This window comes from Nannobrachium achirus, assembly GCF_963921795.1.
Source record: "Nannobrachium achirus genome assembly, chromosome: 7".
In the NCBI taxonomy this organism is placed as follows: domain Eukaryota; kingdom Metazoa; phylum Chordata; class Actinopteri; order Myctophiformes; family Myctophidae; genus Nannobrachium; species Nannobrachium achirus.
In genome coordinates, this window is record NC_137816.1 from 70,524,485 (window position 1) to 70,543,877 (window position 19,393).

The window sequence follows — 19,393 nt, forward strand, 5'->3', positions numbered from 1 at the left end:
CAGCGAGTCCAATCGTGCCAATCGTTTCCAACAGACCCTAGGGTAAGAACGCCAGCGTTACTCTATATACAGTATTTTTCGCGAGTACTCGGGATCGGCTAGAAATTAGTTAACTAGGGGTGTAACGATACATTTGAACAGCGATATGATACGTATCACGATACATGGTTGACGATAGGATACATGGACGATATTGATCCGTGTGCAATGCATCAATGTGGCCGCATGTGATCATCTCCATAATAAGAATCCACATAAGAATTTTCATTAGCCTAGTCGCTAGGACAACGGCTATGCTAGCGCTAACGTCCACACTGTAAGTCAATGGCTAGAAGGCTAATCTGCCCCAGAAGCGATCAAAAGCACTTCTGGTGCATGCGCAGAGAAGAATCATGCTATTGGTTAGACCGGTGGTGAGACAGAGAAAGGCTAGCGATCGTTTTTTTCGATCATTAAGACGGTTTGTTTTTTTCGGCTAATTTTAGTACAGATGATGTACGGTATATTACGGTTTTAATATTAACTCTTTTACCGCTTTGGACGTTCCTGTTCGCCCCATTGTTCCCGGCGGCGCGTTGCCAATTGTACGTTCTTTCGCTCGTTCTTTTGTACCTTGTTTTGATGTATCGAAAAGGTGAGCAGAGGCAGCAAAGTGCTGATTAAAAGCTGTACAGACTTCATTTGGACCTGAAACGAGAGAGCCTTCAAATTTCACACTTGGGGGCAGAGAGGTGGCAGGTTTCTTATTTCCAACAGCCTTCCAGAATTTTGTTGGATCTGAGTAGGAATTTTTAAGTCCAAAAAATAGGTTGATTTGGCCACTCTTACTGCAGTTGTGCATTTATTTCTTAGTCATCTAAATGCTGTCCACTGTGTCGGGTCACCAGTTCGTCTGGCTGATACCCAGGCTTTATTCCTATCTTTAAAGAGAGCTGACAGATCTGGAGAGAACCAAGGGCTAAATCTAGGACCCGCAAATAATGACGCGGTGAGCGTCAGGCATCACGTTGCCAAAAGGCACCAAAAAATGGGAGAGAAAAGAGCCAAGGGGGGGGGCACCCAAGGGGGGGGGGGCACCCAACAGCCAGTTGCGAGTCAGGCAGCAAAAGGGCTTGTGGCGCCCCTGTGGTGCAGGACACATAAATAACAATCTCTCTCTCTCTCTCTCTCTGTAACCTGCAGGTGGGTCTGAGTGGCCTGTCCTCCAAGGCAGCTAAAGACGTGCTGGGCTTCCTCAGGGTGGTGCGCTTCGTGCGGATCCTGCGTATCTTCAAGCTGACGCGTCACTTCGTGGGCCTGCGGGTCCTGGGCCACACGCTGCGGGCCTCCACCAACGAGTTCCTGCTCCTCATCATCTTCCTGGCCCTGGGGGTCCTCATCTTCGCCACCATGATCTACTACGCCGAGCGCATCAACGCCAGGTACAGGCCTGTCTGTTGATTGGTTGATTCATGATCTACTACGCCGAGCGCATCAACGCCAGGTACAGGCCTGTCTGTTGATTGGTTGATTCAGGGGCGTCACAAGGAGGGGGGGGGGGGGGGGGGGGGGGGTAGTGGGACTGAGTTACTAGGGCCCAAGGTAGCCTAGTTCCAGACCCTGAATCGCTAGCCACACCCCTTTAAATGTTTTGTTTTGGCGATTCAGTGGTTCTAGAATTCCTCTCATTGAAGAGGCCTTCCTCGTTCGAAAATCCGTACAGCGAATCAGCGTCTTGTGATCAGCGTGGGTGGGGGTTTCCCAGAACTCATGTGCGTTTCCAAGTACACCAGCGCCGCCGCCGTACCGTGCCGCGCATCGCGTCGCGGTAAAATGCGGTAAACTGCGGTAAAATGCAATCGTATCGATCTCGCTATGAAACACCAGTAGCAGGCATGTTATGTTGTGTTTGATTACTAGTTCGTAGTGCTCCTATTCTGCCTGTTTCTTTGGTTAGCAAGTAGCACTAGCAAGCAACAGGCTAGCCACTAGCCAGCCACACAAAACAACACTACGAACCAATCGCAGAAGGCTGCCTCTTTGGCAACGCCCATCCTTGAAATTGCCTTTGATCAGAGCAAGTTCAGACTGAATAATGGAGTGAAACGAAATGTCAATTCAGGCTGAGTGTCAGGCTAGGCCCAAGGTGGAGGGGCCCTAGTAACTTAAGCTATTGAAAAATAGCAGATATACATTGCTATTTTTGAAAAGTTGTGAAAATGTGTGCAAATCTTTGAATAGATGTGTTTTTTAAGCGAGCATTTGTAAATCAAATTTTGCTCCCGGGGGGTCCCTGTAACTAAGTATTTTGAGATGGGGGTCCGTGGCCAAATACATATCATCTTGGGGGTCCTTGACATGAAAAAGTTTGAGCACCACTGACATGGAAACACAGGTTTCTTGCACACATTTAAAAAAAATGTTCAAAAATAGCAGATAATACAAGCTGTGAGCTTGTATATCTGCTATTTTTAAATAGTTAACATTCGTGGGGGGCCCGCAGTGAATCCTTGTACCCAGGGCCCAAGATTGAGTAGAAAAGAATTGTGATATTTTATCATGAACATTAGTGAGGACCTATTATATGAAGATAGGTTGAAAAGTGGTGGAGTGCCCCTTTAATCACAAGTATTTGACAACAATGAATCTCCAAATAAAATCTCGTGTCTGTGCCCCCCCTCCAGCCCCAACGACCCGCGCGCCAGCGAGCACACGCACTTCAAGAACATCCCCATCGGCTTCTGGTGGGCGGTGGTAACCATGACGACGCTGGGCTACGGCGACATGTACCCTCAGACCTGGTCGGGCATGCTGGTGGGGGCGCTGTGCGCGCTGGCGGGCGTCCTCACCATCGCCATGCCTGTGCCCGTCATCGTCAACAACTTCGGCATGTACTACTCTCTGGCCATGGCCAAGCAGAAGTTACCTAGGAAGAAGAATAGGTATGTTTACTACTACTACTACAATATATACTACTACTACTACTACTACTACTACTACTACTACTACTACTACTACTATACTACCATTACATGTACTACTCTCTGGCCATGGCCAAGCAGAAGTTACCTAGGAAGAAGAATAGGTATGTTTACTACTACTACTACAATATATACTACTACTACTACTACTACTACTACTACAACATGTACTACTCTCTGGCTATGGCCAAGCAGAAGTTACCCAGGAAGAAGAATAGGTTAGTACTACTACTACTACTACAATATATACTACTACTACTACTACTACTACTACTACTACTATTACTACTACTACTACTACTATACTACCATTACATGTACTACTCTCTGGCCATGGCCAAGCAGAAGCTACCCAGGAAGAAGAATAGGTATGTTTACTACTACTACTACAATATATACTACTACTACTACTACTACTACTACTACTACTACTACTACTACTACTACTACTACTATACTACCATTACATGTACTACTCTCTGGCTATGGCCAAGCAGAAGTTACCCAGGAAGAAGAATAGGTTAGTACTACTACTACTACTACAATATATAATACTACTACTACTACTACTACTACTACTACTACTACTATACTACTACTACATGTACTACTCTCTGGCCATGGCCAAGCAGAAACTACCTAGGAAGAAGAATAGGAAAAAGTGGTAGAAAAGCAATTTACCATTCGAGGTCATGGGTTTGCCACTTGCCTGCGGCTCATGGCACAACCCTGAAACAGTGGTAAATGAGCCAACAACCCACTCCCTCTCATGGTAAATGGCTTACGTAGATGTTATTTAGGACGGAGTTGTTCTTTTTAATTTATTTTTCCAGGCACGTCCCGCGCACGCCGCTGATTGTGGGTGGGGCCACACCGCTGATGGGCGGCTACTGCCTTCGCTCCGGGCTGGACTCTCCCTGCTGCGCTCAACGCTTTGGGCAGCACTACTCGCCGTGCAACGCTGTGAGCTCTGGGCAGCGCTACTCACCGTGCAACGCTGTAAGCTCCGGCCAGCGCTACTCGCTGTGCAACGCTGTGAGCTCTGGGCAGTGCTACTCACCATGCAACGTGGGCAGCACTGGCACATGCTGCTGTGCCCATCTGACCCCGCACTACCACGCTTGTCCTCTGGGGGACGCCATGCAGGGTGCCAGGATTCCAGGTATATATATATATATATATATACACACATCTGTCTGTCTTTCCTTGGGCTTAAAACGGCCCCACAAAAACTATGGTTTAGTGATGAGTCATTACTTTTCACAGTTAGCCCAAGGAATGTTTTTCGTGCAAAACAAATGCGTGCAATGGAATCAGAATCATGAAAGACCCCTAGTTTGACCCCTGACATGTTACTTTTTTTTCTGTAGTAAAGTCAATGGGACCCCAAATTTGATTGGCTCCCACAACGTTTACCAAGGGAGTTGGATTGGACCAAGTTCAGAGGTGATAGTAGACACCTTTATGAACACACATTCAGTGCCACCTTTTCACCACTAGAGGGCGCCCAATGGCCATAGAATCCACCATAGACAAGCGTTGTATATGCACAAGCCGTGCGCAGCCATGACGCGCCTGAACACTTTCCTTTGTGCATGTACAGGAACAGGATGAAGTTAGCTTGAAGTTAGCTATTGGCTACCAAGCACTTTAGAATCCCTATTTTCTGCGATTTAGCCATGATTAAACCTTGCACACCTCATGGATATGCATGGAACAGAGAAAATGAGCTCTAAAGATCCTGGATTGCATTGGAGTGGATGGTAAATATTGGCGGCGCGACGCTCTCGCGGGCCGTGTAAACAGATGACGGCCGGCGGCCCGGCTCAAAAAAAAAAAAAAAGTTCGGGATTGGCACAATAAGAGTTAAATTGTGAAGAAAGCTATTGGTTAGCATTTAGTTCCCAGCTTGGTAAAACATTCGGCTAACTTTCTCTTAACTACCTCACAGATTTACATTTAGATTGCAACGCGACGTTACGTTACCGAGGAGATCGCTCGGAGCGGGGACACACCGGACCAGTTATCGAGAGTATAATCAAGAAATTCCGCTGGTGAAATAAATCCCTCATAATTTGGGGTTGTGGTATAAAAACGGTTTGACAACCACTTCTCTAAGCCTTTAGTACACATACGGGCAAGTCACAACCTCAAGGAAAGTGTAATCCTTTAGAAAATGATGGGATGTGTTGTGAACTGGCTTTTTGTTTGATCATTTGTGAGAAACAAACACTTGAAAGATTTAGAAGATTTATGATGATCTAAATGGCCCACTGAGCAATTTCCAGGCTATTAGACGTTTGATGTCTAAGTAGTCAATAGACTTATAGGCTAAGAATCTACATGATGTCTAAGTAGTCAATAGACTTATAGGCTAAGAATCTACATGATGTCTAAGTAGTCAATAGACTTATAGGCTAAGAATCTACGTTTTCTTTTTCAACTATATGTAGACGTTATCGGCCTAAGAAATCGGTCCGCGGTTGTTGGAAAAGTGGCAAAGTGAGCGTGATAAATGTGGTATCACCAGTCCTTCGTCCTACTGGTCACAACACTGAGCTGAGGGGGAGAACAGGGGTTTTGAGAGTCAAAAGTAACTCGTTTCAGAAGCAGTCAAAACGATTATAGTGAAGTAAAGAAAGGGCAGCCGTGGCTCAGAAGGTACAGCTTTGTCTAAAAAAAATAAAGACATTTTGAATATTGTGTGAAACGTGTTGGAAGCAGCAGATGAGCATCCCAAACCATCACTGACTGTGGGAACTTCACCCTTAACTAAAGGTTACCGTGAGTTAACCTTGCGTCACCAGTCTTTCAGTCTTTCCACCTCGGAGGAAAGACTGCTATTGGTTTACAACGGACCATGTGATCCGGTCTGGGCGCGGTCTAAACCGGCAACAAGCAGAAGAAGCAGCGTCGCTTTGTTTTGTTTCCCCCTGTTTGCTTCCCCAATCCCTGTTAAAATGTGTAGCCTTGCCAGTCGATCCCTTGAGTGGTCTCGTGTAATATTGTAATATTTTGAGAAATGGAGTTTTGATTTCCACATGTTTTCCATAACAATAAGAAATAACAGTCTATTTTTTACAGATGAGTATTGTGCATCTTTCATCTCTCAATGTTTCTCTCTTCTACCCACAATCTTCTGTCTTATGCATTATATCTCTCCTCCCTGTGTGTGTGTGTGTGTGTGTGTGTGTGTGTGTGTGTGTGTGTGTGTGTGTGTGTGTGTGTGTGTGTGTGTGTGTGTGTGTGTGTGTGTGTGTGCGTGCGTGCGTGCGTGCGATCATGTTGTCATGGCTACAGTGTCTTAGCAACAGTCTCACACTCTGTTAAGGACCATATGAGACAAGTAAAACATAAATAAAACATCAGATCAGAGGATGAGACAAGTAAAACATAAATAAAACATCAGATCAGAGGTTGCCAAACATTTTAATGTCACAGACCCCCAACATGAGATGTACCTGCACTTTTGAAAAAACGTGACAACATCACATGTGTTGTGAGCTTGTCTGTCTGTCCATCCATCCATCCATCTTCAACCGCTTATCCGGAACCGGGTCGCGGGGGGTAACAGTTCCAACTGAGACCTCCAGATTTCCTTATCCCGAGCAACTTCCTCCACTCAGGGAGTATACCGAGGCGTTCCCAGGCCAGTTTGGAGATATAATCCCTCCATTTGGTCTTTGGTCTGCCACGGGGTCTCCTCCCAGTGGGACGTGCATCGAGGACCTTCCTAGGAAGGCGCTCGGGGGGGCATCCGTACTAGATGCCCGATCCACCTAAGCTGACTCCTTTCCAAGTGTAGGAGCAGCGGTTCTACTCCAAGTCTCTCTCGGGTGACTGAACTTCTCACACTATCTCTAAGGGAGATACCAGCCACCCGTCTGACGAATCCCATTTCGGCCGCTTGCACCCGCGACCTTATACTTTGGGTCATGACCCACACTTCATGACCGTAGGTGAGAGTAGGAACAAAGATTGCTCAGTAGACAGAAAGCTTTGCCTTTCGGTTCAACTCTTTTTTCTTCACCACAGTGAGATTTATTGATTTATTGATTTATTGACTGCAAAACCCCCCGGTTCTCTGTATGAGGGAAACGGCAAGACACTGTAATTCTGGTTTACTTCCTGTATCCGCTTGACATGGGACGATCTGGACGATCTGGGCCCCGGATTCAGCCTGGGACGATCTGGGCCCCGGATTTTTGACCAGAGTGAAGGTGAACTCAGCTTCTGATCCATTCTGTCGCTCCAGGCTCTCTGAACTGAATGTTGGACCTCATCGTCACAAAGACACAAAATGTCCCCAACATGTTCACACTAAAATGGCTTTTTTTCAGAGACTCAAATTAGGAGAAAATAAACTTTATTATCAAATCTGGACAGCCTGTTTTGAGAACCCGTGGGATGCTTTTAACCTCCACCTTCCCAAAACCAGAGAAAGACACAACGGTCAGAAATGGGACTTTGTGAGGATAGAAGGTGCTAGTGGGACCCCAAAAAAGGTTTTAAAATAGGAAAAGTGAATGTTCATGGTGTATCACCTTTAACAATCATCTTTTCTTTTAATTACAATCTAAAATATGAACCCTTGTTGTAAAAGAACAAAGTTGTCCTTTAATACAATCTAACCTGACCCCTCTGTCCTTCACTGATGACATGTGACCTCTGACCTCCTGACCCCTCCCAGTCAGCAGGCTGAACGGGGAGGCGGCCAAGGCAGCGCTGGCCAATGAGGACTGCCCTCACATCGACCAGCTGACCAATGAGGACTGCCCTCACATCGACCAGCTGACCAATGAGGACGGCCTGATCTTCGGCCCCGCCCCCGAGACGGAGCACCCTGCTTCCTGTTTCCTGTTGTCCCTGGGAGGGGCGGGACTTCCTGTGGTGAAGAAGGGTAGGCCTACTGGTGCACACACACACACACACACACACACACACACACACACACACGCACGCGCGCACACGCACGCGCACGCGCACGCGCAAGCACACACACACACGCATGCACACACACACACACACACACACACACACACACGCATGCACACACACACACACACGCAGGCGCACGCGCACGCACGCACGCACGCACGCACGCGCGCGCGCTCGCACAAGCACAGTGTTAAAGGGATATTTCACTTTGGAAAAAAAAATACTTTTGGTAATTTTACCGTCTAACCAGGCTTTTATGAACACTGTGGAGACTGAACCCAAACCAAGGCACAAGAGAGCAAAGACAGTGTTGCCAACTCGGGCATTTATTGAACAGTTCTTATTTTACAACAGCATTGTAATGCAACGTAGCATGAATGAACAACATAAATGTGAATAACTGAAATTGTCTTTTAATAAATCAACACAAGGTTTTCCCGGGACGGGGCTGTCGTTTCTCCTCTTCGTGGGGCGGCCAGGGGGGGTAGGTAAGAGTTACTTTAAAGGGGTTTCCCTCCACAGGAAACAGGCGAGTATAATTCCATTGTATAGTCTCTCTTCCCCACCGGCGCTAGGTGAGTATAGTTCCTCTCTACAGGTGACAGGTAAAGTATTTCTTTCCCATAGGTAATAGGTGAGTATAGTTCTTTTCCACAGGTGACAGGTAATAGGTGAGTATAGTTCTTTTCCACAGGTGACAGGTAATAGGTGAGTAGGTGCCCGCTCTTACACAAATCCGTCTAATTCTCTATCTTCTAAATAAAATGAACACGGGGTATAATGGGCCTGGGGCCAGAGAATTTCCGGATACTAGTAAGGTTTTAAGGGAAGTGAGATATACTCAACAAAATAGGAATAGGGGTGGCTCGCTGGGGGTCCGGAAGGTAAGGCTGTGGTCTCCTTTTCCAGGTCCTTCTCCTCAGCTCGCCGAGTACACACTCTCCAGTGATAGGTACACACTCCACAGTGAGTCAGGTTTGCGCTCCTCATTGATCCAGGTACACACTCCTCAGTGTCAGTCCGCTCCCAGTCCATGCCTAGAAGTAATGAGTAGAAGGAACATTACTATAATGCACTTTACACAGTAACATGCGGTGGAGAGGGAAATATGGTGGCTCTTACCGCCTGTCTGCCCATGATCAGCTTGTCAGAGACTCCCAGCACAGACTGAAGGGGAGAGCGAGCTCAGTACTTATGCACCCCTGTGTTGGGTGGGGCCCACAGGTGCATACGCTTGTGCCTGATGAAGCGTGTGGGCCGGCAGGTAACGCCCGTCAATCACTTGGCCCACACAGTGTGTTGGTCTGCTAGGGCTCGCTCTCCCATCCAGGGTGCGCTTCTTTGACATGCAGGGCCTACCTGGCGGGCGGTGTCCGAACGAACCACCACATATCCCCCCCCTTAAGTTTGCTACTGGTTCGCAAACTTGCCGCTCTTCCTCATAGAGCCTGGACAGGGCATCGGCATGGGGAATATCCTTCCCTGGTTTATGCTCCACCTCAAAGTTGTAATCCTGCAACTCCAGAAACCAACGTGTTATTCTCTTATTAGTGTCCTTACTTTTAGCCATCCATTTCAATGGTGCGTGGTCCGTTATGAGAGTGAAACGCCTTCCCCACAAATAATAGCGTAGGTGGTGTATGGCCCACTTAATAGCAAGAGCCTCTTTCTCTATCGTTGCATAATTAAGTTCATGCTTTAAGAGCTTTCTGCTAATGAAGACTATTGGGTGCTCTTCGTCATCAATGACTTGCGAGAGCACGGCCCCGAGGCCTGTGTTCGAGGCGTCGGTGTGGAGTAGAAAATTCTTACCGAAGTCCGGGGTTTTTAGGACCGGCTCATCGCAGAGCTTCAGTTTGAGGCCTCGGAACACGGCCTCGGTCTCCTCTGTCCAGCGCAGCATATTGGGCCGACTTTGTCGGGTCATCTCGTACAAGGGAGCTGCAAGGGTAGCATAGTTATTTATGAACTTGTTATAGTAGGACATGATTCCCAAGAATGACTTTAACTGCTTCTTGCTGACGGGTTTGGGCCATTCGCGTATACGCTCCACTTTGCGTAATTGGGGTTTTACGCACCCGCGCCCAATAGTGAAACCCAAATATTCGGCCTCATACAGACCTATTCGGCACTTCTTGGCGTTGGCGGTCAGACCCGCTCGTCGGAGAGCTCCCAGGACTGCTTCGATGTGATGGAGGTGATTCTCCCAGGTGCTGCTGTGGATCACAATGTCATCTAAATATGCGGCGGCATAGAGATGATGGGGCCTTAATACTCGGTCCATGAGTCTCTGAAATGTTGCGGGGGCACCGTGTACCCCGAACGGTAAGACAGTATATTGGAACAGCCCTTCAGGGGTAGAGAAGGCTGTTTTCTCTTTGGTTTCTTTTGTAAGGGGCACTTGCCAATAGCCTTTTGTCAAATCGAGGGTGCTTACAAATCGAGCGGGGCCCAGCCGCTCGATTAATTCATCTACCCGGGGCATGGGGTAAGCATCAAAATTTGAAATCTCATTTAATTTACGGAAATCATTGCAGAACCGGATTGTGCCGTCCGGCTTGGGGACCAGCACAATGGGACTCGACCAGGCACTGTGTGACTCCTCTATAATTCCCAGTTGTAGCATATTTGTTACCTCCTCTTTTACAGCTCCTCGCCGGGCCTCTGGGATACGGTACGGACGTTGTCTCACTATTTTCCCCGGGGTTGTTTGGATGTCGTGCGCAATAGCGTGGGTACGGCCCGGCAGTTCTGAGAACCGGTCCGCATTCCTGCTCAGAAGCTCACGTATATCTTGCGCCTGAGCTGGGGACAGTTCCTCTCCAATAGGGACTGGAGGCGGGTTCTGAGAGGAGAGAGTGGTTAGTAGGGCCGGGAGAGCGACAGGAGGCACAACGTGCCACTTTTTCAGCAGATTAATATGGTAAATTTGCATAGTTTTCCGCCGCCCTATTTGGCGCACGCGGTAGTTGACCGGGCCCAGTTTCTCCATAATTTCGTATGGCCCTTGCCATTTTGCGAGAAATTTACATTCGCTCGTGGGAATGAGCACCAGCACTTTTTCGCCCACCTCAAAGCTCCGCAGCGTGGCGCCTCGGTTGTACACCCTGCACTGGGCGCGCTGCGCTTGTTCCATGTGTTCACGAACGAGCGGCCAGATCTTCTTGGCTCTCTCCTGTAATTGTTCAACATGGTCAATGACAGAACGATGTGGGGAAGGTTGGCTTTCCCACGTTTCCTTTGCTATATCCAACAGCCCCCGTGGCTGCCGTCCATATAGCAATTCAAACGGGGAGTACCCCGTAGACGCTTGAGGCACCTCCCGTATGGCGAACAACACCAGCGGAATCAAGCGATCCCAATCTTTGCCATCTATATCTATCAACTTTTTTAACATCTGCTTTAAACTTTTATTAAAGCGTTCCACTAATCCGTCCGATTGCGGGTGAAAGATAGAGGTCTTTATTTTATCTATTTTAAGCCATTTATAGAGTTCGGTGATGACGCGAGACATGAAACATGTGCCTTGATCCGATAAAATGGCATCGGCTATTCCGACCCGGCTGAATAGCATGAAGAGCTCGTGCGCCACTGCTCTGGCTGTAGCGGCTCTCAGGGGTATTGCCTCGGGGTACCGAGTTGCATAGTCTAGTATTACCAATATATATTTGTGTCCCCGAGCCGATTTGGGGAGGGGGCCGACTATATCCATACCAATGCGGCTGAATGGGGTGGAAATGATAGGCATAGGTATGAGAGGGTTGCGTTGGAAAGGACGGGGTGCGGTGAGCTGGCATACACCGCAGCCTTTGCAGAAGTCCTCTACTGCTCGTTTTATGCCTGGCCAATAAAACCGTGCATTGATGCGATCGGTGGTTTTCTTCACGCCCAGGTGTGCCCCCAGCTGGTGCGTGTGGGCCAAATACAATACTCTGGTGACATATTCTTTTGGCACGAGCAGCTGTTCTATCACGTCCCCAGTGTTGTTCCGCCACCCTCTATACAGTAAATCCCTCCGCACAAAGAAATAGGGGGAAATTAATTCACTCACCCCTTCACATAGTTTCCCATCAATCGCGCTGACGTTCCTCCGAGCATTTTCCAGGTTCGGATCGTTCCACTGTTGTGTGGCGAAGTCCCCTCTGAGCGGAGAGCTCTCATCCTCCTCTTCGGGGAAGTCAGGCCACGCCACCGGCTCTGGCTCTTCTGACGAGGTGCCCCGCGGCGCTTCCTCCGCCTCGGGTGCATCTCCCTGCAGCTCCTCGTCTGGAGAGGGTTCGCTCTCTGGTCCCTCTGAGTCGGCGCGGAAGACCGGGCACGCGGGCAATGAGTTCCTCCAACGGGGGCCCGGCCGGATCTTTCTTCTTCGCCGCGGCCGCGGCGGTCCTCTGCCCCCCGGGTTCCAATGTCTCTCAAACAGCACACAGTCCGTGCCGATGAGCAGTGGGACCGGTAGGTTAGGTACAATTCCAGCTTCCACTTCGACATCTCCTTTGGTGGATTGGACGCGTATCAGCGTCGTTGGGTAGGAGCGCACATCCCCATGCACACAGCTGACCGGCATACGGCTAGAGGTGGGACGCCCGGCATGCTCAGCGTGTACCAGCGTGACGACGCTCCCCGAGTCGAGAAGAGCCTGGGTGTCCACTCCGTCAATTCTCACCGGCAGGTTGGAGTGGCGCCGCCGCTGGCTCCCGGAGTGAAGGCAGGGGCGTCGGCCGTCGGAGGCGGCGGTGGCGGATGGCATGGATACGTCCCGGTCTCGGTCCGGGCAGGACCATGCGATATGATCCGCTTTCCCGCAGACGTAGCACCGGCGTGATGTCTGCGGTTGGCTTCGGGCAGTCCGCTCGGTGGCGGCTCGTCTCGTAGTAGTAGGCGACAGGGGAGTAGCCGGAGGCCGCGAGCGGTCCCGGTTGTAACGTGCCTCCCCCGTCCCTCTGGGAATCTCTGACTTTGTGCTTCTCATCATCTCTGTACTCACTTGGTGATTTTCCAGGAGCGCAACCAGGGCCTCCACGGAATTTGGGCTCACCTGTGAGGCATAGCGGCGGGCATCAGGCGGCAGGGAACGTATACATTTGTCTATGACAATTCTCTCAATCAGTGGCGGGTCACCGGCCGTAGTCAGCCACCCATGAGTTAGGCGGAGGAGAGCGGCTATTTGGGGCCGAGGCGGCAGCGCCGCTTGCATGTTCCACCCATGGAAGCGCTGGGCTCGGGCCGGCATACTATAACCTTGACTAGCCAAGATAGCTGCTTTCAGGCGCCTATATTCACGGGCCTCTGCCAGGGGTAGGTCACGGCACACACGTTGGGCTTCTCCTGAGAGGAAAGGAGCGATGATGCTGCCCCAGTCGGGGACGGCCCATCGTTCCCGGGCAGCGGTGCGCTCGAACACCTCCAGGAAGGCTTCAATATCATCATCGGGGGACAGTTTCGTTAACACTTCTCCAGGCGAACGTGTGGGATTAACGTTTTGGTCAATTTGGATTTTCTCTATTAATTTAGTCACCGCTTGCTGTAATTCGGCCTGGCTCTGTAACAGAGCGTCTAGGACCGGTGTGGTTGTCATATTGCGTCTAGGTGAGGTTCAGTACCCGTATTCTGCACACCATGTGTGGAGACTGAACCCAAACCAAGGCACAAGAGAGCAAAGACAGTGTTGCCAACTCGGGCATTTATTGAACAGTTCTTATTTTACAACAGCATTGTAATGCAACGTAGCATGAATGAACAACATAAATGTGAATAACTGAAATTGTCTTTTAATAAATCAACACAAGGTTTTCCCGGGACGGGGCTGTCGTTTCTCCTCTTCGTGGGGCGGCCAGGGGGGGTAGGTAAGAGTTACTTTAAAGGGGTTTCCCTCCACAGGAAACAGGCGAGTATAATTCCATTGTATAGTCTCTCTTCCCCACCGGCGCTAGGTGAGTATAGTTCCTCTCTACAGGTGACAGGTAAAGTATTTCTTTCCCATAGGTAATAGGTGAGTATAGTTCTTTTCCACAGGTGACAGGTAATAGGTGAGTATAGTTCTTTTCCACAGGTGACAGGTAATAGGTGAGTAGGTGCCCGCTCTTACACAAATCCGTCTAATTCTCTATCTTCTAAATAAAATGAACACGGGGTATAATGGGCCTGGGGCCAGAGAATTTCCGGATACTAGTAAGGTTTTAAGGGAAGTGAGATATACTCAACAAAATAGGAATAGGGGTGGCTCGCTGGGGGTCCGGAAGGTAAGGCTGTGGTCTCCTTTTCCAGGTCCTTCTCCTCAGCTCGCCGAGTACACACTCTCCAGTGATAGGTACACACTCCACAGTGAGTCAGGTTTGCGCTCCTCATTGATCCAGGTACACACTCCTCAGTGTCAGTCCGCTCCCAGTCCATGCCTAGAAGTAATGAGTAGAAGGAACATTACTATAATGCACTTTACACAGTAACATGCGGTGGAGAGGGAAATATGGTGGCTCTTACCGCCTGTCTGCCCATGATCAGCTTGTCAGAGACTCCCAGCACAGACTGAAGGGGAGAGCGAGCTCAGTACTTATGCACCCCTGTGTTGGGTGGGGCCCACAGGTGCATACGCTTGTGCCTGATGAAGCGTGTGGGCCGGCAGGTAACGCCCGTCAATCACTTGGCCCACACAGTGTGTTGGTCTGCTAGGGCTCGCTCTCCCATCCAGGGTGCGCTTCTTTGACATGCAGGGCCTACCTGGCGGGCGGTGTCCGAACGAACCACCACAACACCATGAACAGTTTTTAATTTGCTTGATTCAATATTTAGATATTTGATGTAAATGTTACCAGGCCCTCCAGGCCCAGGGCCTCTCCCCACACACACCCATTGTAACTTCAAACTCCATTTTAACCACTAGAAGCGTCTAGTCGGCGACCTGGCCAACTCGGAACAATGTAAATAGGGAATGAATGCCCCGCCCTTTAATGCAAACCCCATTATACCTGTTTTCATAGGACCCGTTTTGACCATCTGTCTGTGTGTGTCCATTTATGCCCATATATGGAGATATCTGTATCTGTCTGTCTGTCTGTCGGCGTCCATTTTATGTCCATATATGGAGATCACTGCAGTTATAGTTCTGGGTCCATTTTATGCCCATATATGGAGATATCTGTCTATCTGCGTCCATTTTATGCCCATATATGGAGTATCTGTCTGTGCCTCCAACTGTGTTGCAGACACAGTGCCGGTTCCCCCTTTAATGCAAACCTCATTATACCTGTTGTCATAGGACCCGTTTTGAACATCTGTTTGCCTGTGTCCATTTATGCCCATATATGGAGATATCTGTATCTGTCTGTCTGCGTCCATTTTATGCCCATATATGGAGATCTTTGACCATCTGTTTGCCTCTGTCCATTTATGTCCATATATGGAGATATCTGTATCTGTCTGTCTGCAATCCATTTTATGCCCATATATGGGGGCATTCATTTTATGCCCATATATGGAGAACGCGCGTGCCCGTGGGACGAACGGTTCTCGAGATACGCGGATTACATACATACATACACACTCACAGAGATTTTTTGTTGACTCATGTGGCGTACGTGATGTCAGAGCCTTTTATGAAGTGATGTCACAATGAGTCAGAGCTTTCGCCGATTTCCTCCGGAACAGCCTGATGTCAACAATCAACCCCGCATAAGGAGATTCCGAACGTTTCGCGCCGGTTCGGGAAAACCGCGCGTCGGGTCGGGTCGAGACCCGGCACTGCACTCCGTGCCGCGGCGGGGAACGCGCGTGCCGAATCTGAAGCCGGTGGGACGAACGGTTCTCGAGATACGCGGATTACAGACAGACACACAGACAGACAGACAGACACGCAGAGACTTCTCGCATTTATAGATAGATGATAGATTCATTAAAAACACCCATTATTTTTTCTGGTGACTCAAAATACCCTCCTAATACATGAGCAGGCCGTGTTTTTCATTTATTTTTTTATATATTTTTATTGTATTTGTTTCCATTTTCCCAAATAATTATTAAAAATAAATGAAAAAAGTGATTGAAAAAAACACAGCCTGCTCACGTATTAGGAGGGTAATATGAGTCAACATAAAAAATAAATGGGGTTTTTAATGAATCTCTCATGGTTAAAATGGAGTTTGAAGTTACAATGGGTGTGTGTGGGGAGAGGCCCTGAGCCTGGAGGGCCTGGTAACATTTACATCAAATATCTAAATATTGAACCAAGCAAATTAAAAACTGTTCAGGATGTTCATAAAAGCCTGATTAGATGATACAATGCCCAAAAGTTATTTTTCAAAGTGAAAAATCCCTTTAAATGAAAACAGGTTTTAGGTGACAGAAAAGGTTTAAGAAAAAAAAAACATGTTTACTTTAGATGACAGGAAAGTTCTCTGACCTAGAACATTAGTGTGGTTGCTCTAAGCAACCAGACCAATTACAATACAATACAATATGTGAGAGATGGTCAAAATCATGCTACCAGGCAGGCTACTATGGGTAACATGGTTAAAGAAAAACCCAGAACAAATGCAGTGTGCAGATCTGTAATGTGTAGGGCAATTAATATATGGAACATGTTACCGAATATGATCACTGAAGCAACCAGTAAGGATAGATTTAAGAGACTCCTTAAAAGACATTTGACTAATTATCCTCATTTTAGTTTAAATTAATTGACCTGTAGTTGTTTTTATTGTCTTGAATCATTTTTTTGTAAGACTGTACATGTTTTTATTGTATTGTATTGTGTTATGTATTGTATTATGTATTGTTATGTTTTTATTGTGTTGTGTTGTGTTGTGTTGTGTTGTGTTGTGTTGTGTTGTGTTGTGTTATGTATTGTATTATGTATTGTTATGTATTGTATTATGTATTGTTATGTATTGTATTATGTATTGTTATGTATTGTATTATGTATTGTTATGTATTGTATTATGTATTGTTATGTATTGTATTATGTATTGTTATGTATTGTATTATGTATTGTTATGTATTGTATTATGTATTGTTATGTTTTTTGTGACCCCAGTAAGAGTAGCTGCTACTTTGGTGGCAGCTACTCTTCAGCTACTGGGGATCCGTATGAATAAAGAAAGAAAATAATTCATTATTTTGGAGGAATTCCAGTTCAAATGTGATTATTTTGGGGGTCAACAGCCGGACAGCTGGACAGTTTTTATCCCATTAGGTAAAGGTGCACCGGTACCGATATCGTATCGGTATCGGCCGCCGATAAGAAGGTAATTAATGTTAATTAATTAATCGGATATCGGACAGAACGTCGCCGATCCGAGTCCCGATATAAATAATAATAGCCTAATTAATATACAATATAATCACGCAATTGTAAGCCCATGACCAATTTTTTTTAGCATATAATTATTAAATAAATCCCACAATCATCTTATGGATCAAACTTTTTTTCGTTGCTCCTCCACTCTCGGCTTGGCTGCATGAGAGCCAGCTGACGGCTGCACGGCAGAGAGCAGAGAAGCGTTGGTTTGGTAGAGCCAGAGGCACAACAACAAACAAAGCAACAGGTCCTTGTAGCCGGGGACCCACAAGCCCAAAAGCTCAAGGAATAGGGTTGAACCTGTGATTTTCTGCCGTAGACCAGATGTATCTAATAGTTTGGTCATTAAGGTCCGCAGAATGAGAGGCCTGCTCTGCCGGAAACATCGCGAAAAAAAGTTATGGCTATTTGTATATTCATTGTCCCATTGACTCCACTAGAAATATTTAAAAAAGAAAAAAACATCTGATTTAAGTAGCATTGTGAGGGGTCAAACTAGGGGTTCTTCATGATTCCGAATCCATTGCAAGCATGTGTTTTGCATGAAAAACATTCCTTGGGCAAAATGTCTGCCACCCAAAACTGTGAAAAGTGGAAAAAAAGTGATGACTCAACACTTTTCACCGTTTTTGGGGGCCGAAGTTTTGCCCAAGGAATGTTTTTCATTCAAAACAATTGCTTGCAATGGATTCAGAATGATGGTTCTTCATCATGCTACTTAAATCAGATGTTTTTTCTTTTTTTAATATTTCTAGTGGGGTCAATGGGACAGTGAATATACAAATGGCCTTAACCTTTTTTCGCAATGTTTCTAGCCGAGCAGGCCTCTCATTCTGTGGACCTTAATGACCAAACTATTGGATAAAAGATTAGGGATGGGATGGCCAAATGGAGAAATTGTCATCAACACGTGTGTTTTAAAGTTATACCATGTAACTTTTTTTATAAAACAAATCTTAAAATTGTCCTAACTGTTAAATCGCTAAAGTTTTAGAACCCCCACTGTTATTTTCAGCTTCTGAAGCCTTCTCTTTATATGTTTTCTATGAGTTGTGAGGGGGGGAGAATTTCCCGGCAAAATGATGTCATCTCCCACATGATACACTACCGGCCAATCACAGCGCCGATCATACACCACCGGCCAATCACAGCGAGTCTTGCTGTCTCTAAAGGAAGTAGCTTCCCTCAGCAACTGTGTTTACATTGGTGAAGGAATCTTGCTTGCTACTCCCTCAATTCTGGTCTAAAAATGATGGGAGACGGCTCTACGGAATCGTATCGGCAAGGCGGAGGTGCTCGCGACGGCCGCGGTGGTCCGCGGACCCCCGTTCCGGTGGTCCGCGGCGACTCCGGCCGAAAAAAGCAATACCGCTACTGACCACTAGTTGAGCAGCTTCCACAGTACAGCTTTAAGCTCTTCCTTTCTCTATGTTTTTTTTTTTGTATGGTTATTTGAAGAATTTATATAAAAAGAGTTGCCATTGCATTTTGCACTCAGTTGCACTGAATGCACTCTGTTATTTGAACTGAAGCTAACCTTTATTAATAAATGGCTTTAATTGAAAGGTGATGCATTTTTTTTTCCTTTTTTTCTTTTTGCTATGTACCCTACTGTAAATATCGGGTATCGTATCGATTATCGGGAAATAGCCAAATTAATATATCGGATCGGATCGAAATAGAAAAAAAACATCCCGACCATTAGGTTACGGTCATGTGACAGTCGACACACAACGTTAACTTTTCCTTTTTTTCTGTTCTTTCTCTGTTGTCCTCTGTTGTTATTTCCTTGTTTTGTTTTTTCCCGGCCGTGGTCTCCTATTGGTCTGTCTCTGTTTCCCCCAAACCCCGCCTCCTCCTCCTCCTCTTCCTGGCGTGTGATTGGTGGCTCAAGGTCCTGGGGGGGCGGAGCAACAGGGCTATCCTCTGCTGCAGATTGGCTGGCTCGGCCGAGCCACGCCCACCACCACTTGACGTCCGTCCGCTTCGACCAATCGGATGATTCGAAACGGGTTTTAGATCCCCGCCCCTCCACCCTCCCCCACTAGATCTTCAAGACCAGTCCAAGCGGATAACGGGAATGAATAAAGTAAATCTGGGGACCCGCCGTCAAAAAGGAAAAGGGTAAAACTGAGCCCTCTGCTGTTGTTTTCTACTTTTCCCGACAAAAGTCGGCACACGGAGTTCTTTTCCCGATAAAAGTCAA

The 19,393-nt window shown here is 47.3% G+C and overlaps 1 protein-coding gene across 1 annotated transcript in view; it reads left to right on the plus strand.

The window, feature by feature from the left end:
- LOC308288957 (voltage-gated potassium channel KCNC1-like) overlaps positions 1-19,161 on the plus strand; it is a gene marked incomplete at both ends in the record, with an annotated part of 49,695 nt that extends 30,534 nt beyond the window's left edge. Inside the window, 5 exons of the mRNA XM_080730430.1 lie at positions 1,183-1,421; positions 2,664-2,921; positions 3,794-4,122; positions 7,651-7,860; positions 19,082-19,161. Of these exons, the coding sequence (XP_080586556.1) occupies positions 1,183-1,421; positions 2,664-2,921; positions 3,794-4,122; positions 7,651-7,860; positions 19,082-19,161 (1,116 nt within the window). The remainder of the gene's footprint in view (positions 1-1,182; positions 1,422-2,663; positions 2,922-3,793; positions 4,123-7,650; positions 7,861-19,081) is intronic.
- Positions 19,162-19,393: the final 232 nt, after the last annotated feature.